Source organism: Myotis davidii, unplaced genomic scaffold, assembly GCF_000327345.1.
Source record: "Myotis davidii unplaced genomic scaffold, ASM32734v1 scaffold796, whole genome shotgun sequence".
Classification (NCBI taxonomy): domain Eukaryota; kingdom Metazoa; phylum Chordata; class Mammalia; order Chiroptera; family Vespertilionidae; genus Myotis; species Myotis davidii.
In genome coordinates, this window is record NW_006287809.1 from 360974 (window position 1) to 364773 (window position 3800).

Sequence of the window (3800 nt, forward strand, 5' to 3'; positions counted from 1 at the left end):
AGGCCCGCGAGTCTCTGGGACGTGTTCCGCGACAACAGCAGCGAGCTGCACTCCCTGACCAAGGAGCTGCACAACGTGCTGGACCTGGACGGCGACCCCGAGCTCTTCCAGCGCTTCCTGAGCGCCGACTTCCCCTTCACCGTGGCCGAGGCACAGAACCTGCTGCGCTGCACCGTCAACCTGGACCATTCCATCCGCCGCCGCATGGGCCTCCTCCTGGCGGTCAAAGCGCTCAAACCGCCCAGCCCGCCCAAGTCCCCAGCCGGCGACGCCCCCCACGCTGCTAATGGAGCCAACCACACCCCTTCGGCGGCCTCCACCGCCCACGGAGCCAGCCACGGAGCCAGCCACGACTCCCGGGCTGCCCGCGCTGTCACCAGAGCCAACCAGGCCCGCGAGGTCCCCCACCCCCGAGACATGAAGCAAAGGCATAAGCCCAGACCCGTGGCTTGAGTGTCCTGCGCTCAGGGAATCCAGCTTTCATTCAGGGGCGGTGCCTTGAATGAAGGACTCTGGGGCAGCAAGGGCAACAGTGCCCCCTCTGCCCAGGTGAGGACACATGCAGGGACCCAGAGCCCAGTGTTGGGAATGAGGCCTGTGGTGGCCACATTCCCCGCGTAAATCTGAGCGTAGCTGACGACAGTGCCAGGATCCCAAAGCTGCAGGACGACCACTGAAGACTCAGTTCAAGTGCAATAAATTAAGGCGTGAGAGCCTTTGGTTGGTCTTGAGGCCCTGGTCTCCCTCCCTCAGCCCATTTCCCCCAGGGAGCAGCAGTGTCAGCCCCTGGCTGGCGACCCGAGGGCAGGAGGGGCTGCGGGGGTGGTGGGCGAGGCCCAAGCAGGGAGACGAAGGGCAGATGTGCCACGTTGACTCTATAGGCCTTGGGGGATCCAGGTCCTAGTCCCCGTACCCAAGCCTGCGCTCTGCAGGCAGGGCAGGAGCTGGCATTTCTTCCGGCAGTTTGGCTCCGCCCCCAGCATGAGTTGATTAGGTAGCGCTGGCAGCTCAGCCAGCTGGGTGGGCAACACTGCCTTCCCGGACAAGTAACTGTCCAGAGGCTGCCTTAGGGTCATCTCAGGGCCCCTTGAACCCCTTGAGGAGGTCAGGGAAGATGAGCAAAGCTGGGGGCATGTGTAGGACACAGTCGGAGCCGGAGCTGGGTCTGGCACACCTTCCCCTCCTGCCAGTGGGAGACCCAGGAGGGGCGTCACTCCCCAGGGCAGATTCCTGTTCCTCATTGGTCACATAGCCACACGCTCAGCCTGTGGTGTGCCCGCCCGGTCCAGGGTGTGACTGAGCCAGGACCCTGAGCAGACAGTGCCAGGAGCCCAGAGCTCTCAGAGCACCCACCCGCATGCCACGCAGCCTCGTGCGGGTAGACATCATTCCTTATCTCCAAGGCTGGGTACAGCACCCCAGTGCCCCTGGCCAATGATGGTGCTAAGGTGGACATAGGGCAGAGCCAGCGGTGACTTCACAGGCGATGCCAGGACTGAGGTGCCTGGAGAAGCTGGACCTGCTGGGAGAGGGTTTCCAGCAGCAGGAGAGCCGGCCTGAGAAGGAAGCCCCTTGGAGAGAAACACGGTCCCTGTGACACCATTAGATCAGTGTCACTGTGACTTGATATTGGGCAGAGCCACTACATGTCCCTTCCCTTTCTTAAAAGAATTTTTTTAAATTGATTTTAGAGGGAGGGAGAGGGAGGAGAGAGAAACATCAGTTGGGTACCTTCTGCACCAGCCAGCAACCCGGGCGTGTGCCTTGACCAGGAATTGAACTGGTGACCTCTCAGTGCCTGGGACGAAGCCCAACCACTGGCCAGGGCATACGTCCCCTCCATCTCCCTTAAGCCAGTATGATGGGGCTCCTATTTCTCTCCACCTAGGGTCCTGGCAGGAAACAGATTGGGATCAGGAGTGGGGCGCTGCAGGAGGCGGGACCAGCCTTGGCTGGCGGTTGGGAGTGGGACTGAGGACCCCCGGCCCCGGGAAGCAGCTGCGGACCTGTTGTGTGGTTCCGAGCCGCGGTCAAACTGGTACCCGTTCATCTTAGACTCTGACCACGTGCCTGCCAAAGCTAGAGTTTTGGGAGACGACGAAAAAACTGCACTTGGCCGAAATGGGATGGCTGGGTGTGCCTGAGCTGGCTCGCTGTCCACCAGGATCTCGCTCCCCTTTAAGGTGTGGAGCTTTTGCTGCAACTTGCACCCAGGCGAGGCCAGGGGGCTAGTTCCCACAGACCACGGGGAGTGGTGATGTGTGTCCCTTTCCTGCTGTGGCAACAGGATAGGCGGCAGGTTTGCCGTCATTCCTCCTCCCCCCACCCCACCTGCCTGTTGGATGCAGGAACCCTGAGGCCCCAGCCGGTAGCAGAGCCACAAGACAGAGGGGGCCTGGGCCCACAGCTTTGTGAAGAGCTGCCTCCACCCTGAACACCCGTGTGTGTGAAGACGAACACCTGGGTTAGGGCATGGATACCTTTGAGATTGGATAGTGTCTGGCCAAGCATAAGACTCCTGTGTCCTCGAGCTATGGCGATGCCTGGGTGGCTGAAGGTAAAGGGAACCGCCCCGTGATCCAGGACCCCCAGAAGGAAGGTCAGGAGCCCTGAGGAGTTGGCTTGCTAGTCTCCTGGGGCTTGTGTCACAAAGTCCCACCAACTGGGTGGCTCAGAACAACAGAAACTCATTCTCTCACAGTTGAGGCCTGAAGTGCGAAATCAAGGGGTCAGCAGAGCCAGCACAGGGGGACCCTTCCTGGCCCCTTCCAGCTTCGAGCACTTGGTGGGGGATGAGGTCCCCTGGCTTGGCCGCCAGCCCTCCACCGTCACATCCTCTGCCTGCCGTGCACATCTGTGTCCCACGCTCCCCTTTCCGTAAGGACGCCAGGCATTCTGGGTCAGGGCCTTACCCATGGCCCCATTTTCACTTGGTCCCCTCTGTGCAGACCAGATGTCCCCAAAGGTCCCATTCTGAGGCCCTGAGGGTTAGGACTTGACGTTTTTGTGTGGAGGGAGGTTGGGACACATTTCAACACTGAATGGTTGGAAAGACCGAATCCCTCACTCTGAGCTCAATTTAGTGAAAGAGCAGGGTCAAGGCTGTGGGGCGCCCCTCAAAGGCATCACACGAGACAGGTACGCTGAGGCCCCCCACCCCCCACTGGAGCCCAGCTGTTGGTCACCAGCCTGGAGGTGGAGACAGAGGTCACCACGCTAAGGGCTGAACGCTCCCATGGGAGTTGATTCCTGAGCAACAGCTAGAACTGACCACAGGTCAACTGAGATTGGGGGGGCGGGGGGCTGCTCTGACAGACCCAACCTGGCAAAGGACGGTGGCTCCTCAGCCTCTGAGGCTAACCTCACACTCCCCAGTCTCACCAAGGGGGCCGAAGCCAGGAGGACAGCCTGGAGGGTTCGTCCCACCTCCACCGCACACCCAGCACGGGGGCCTCAGCTGGAGGCCGATGCTGCCCACAGCTCAGAACCAGGGCCCGTGCAGGTCTATCTCCCCAGCTGCCCGTGGGGTGAGGGGGGCAGATGCTAGGGGCCGGTGGCCTATGTACATGGTGCACACACAGCTGCCAATGACCGAAAAGTTAACGGACAGTGGCCACTGGGAACAGATTCCTGGGCCTGTGCAGGAGCCGAGGGTACCAGGGCTCCCAGTCGGTGACACTGGGGTTCTTGTGGTCTTCCCTCCGCCCCTACCCACCCGAGTCAGCGTCCCACGTGGGAGAAAAGGGGCAGGTGCAACGGTCTCCCCTCGAATGCTGCTCTCGTTTTCTGAAGGTGAAGCT

At 61.2% G+C, this 3800-nt stretch overlaps 1 protein-coding gene across 1 annotated transcript in view; it reads left to right on the forward strand.

Annotated features, from left to right (window-relative positions):
- NKPD1 (NTPase, KAP family P-loop domain containing 1) overlaps positions 1-720 on the forward strand; it is a 6821-nt gene extending 6101 nt beyond the window's left edge. Inside the window, exon 7 of the mRNA XM_015561200.1 lies at positions 3-720. Coding sequence (XP_015416686.1) covers positions 3-453 — 451 coding nt within the window. The 3' untranslated portion in view covers positions 454-720. The remainder of the gene's footprint in view (positions 1-2) is intronic.
- The last annotated feature ends 3080 nt before the right edge of the window (positions 721-3800 follow it).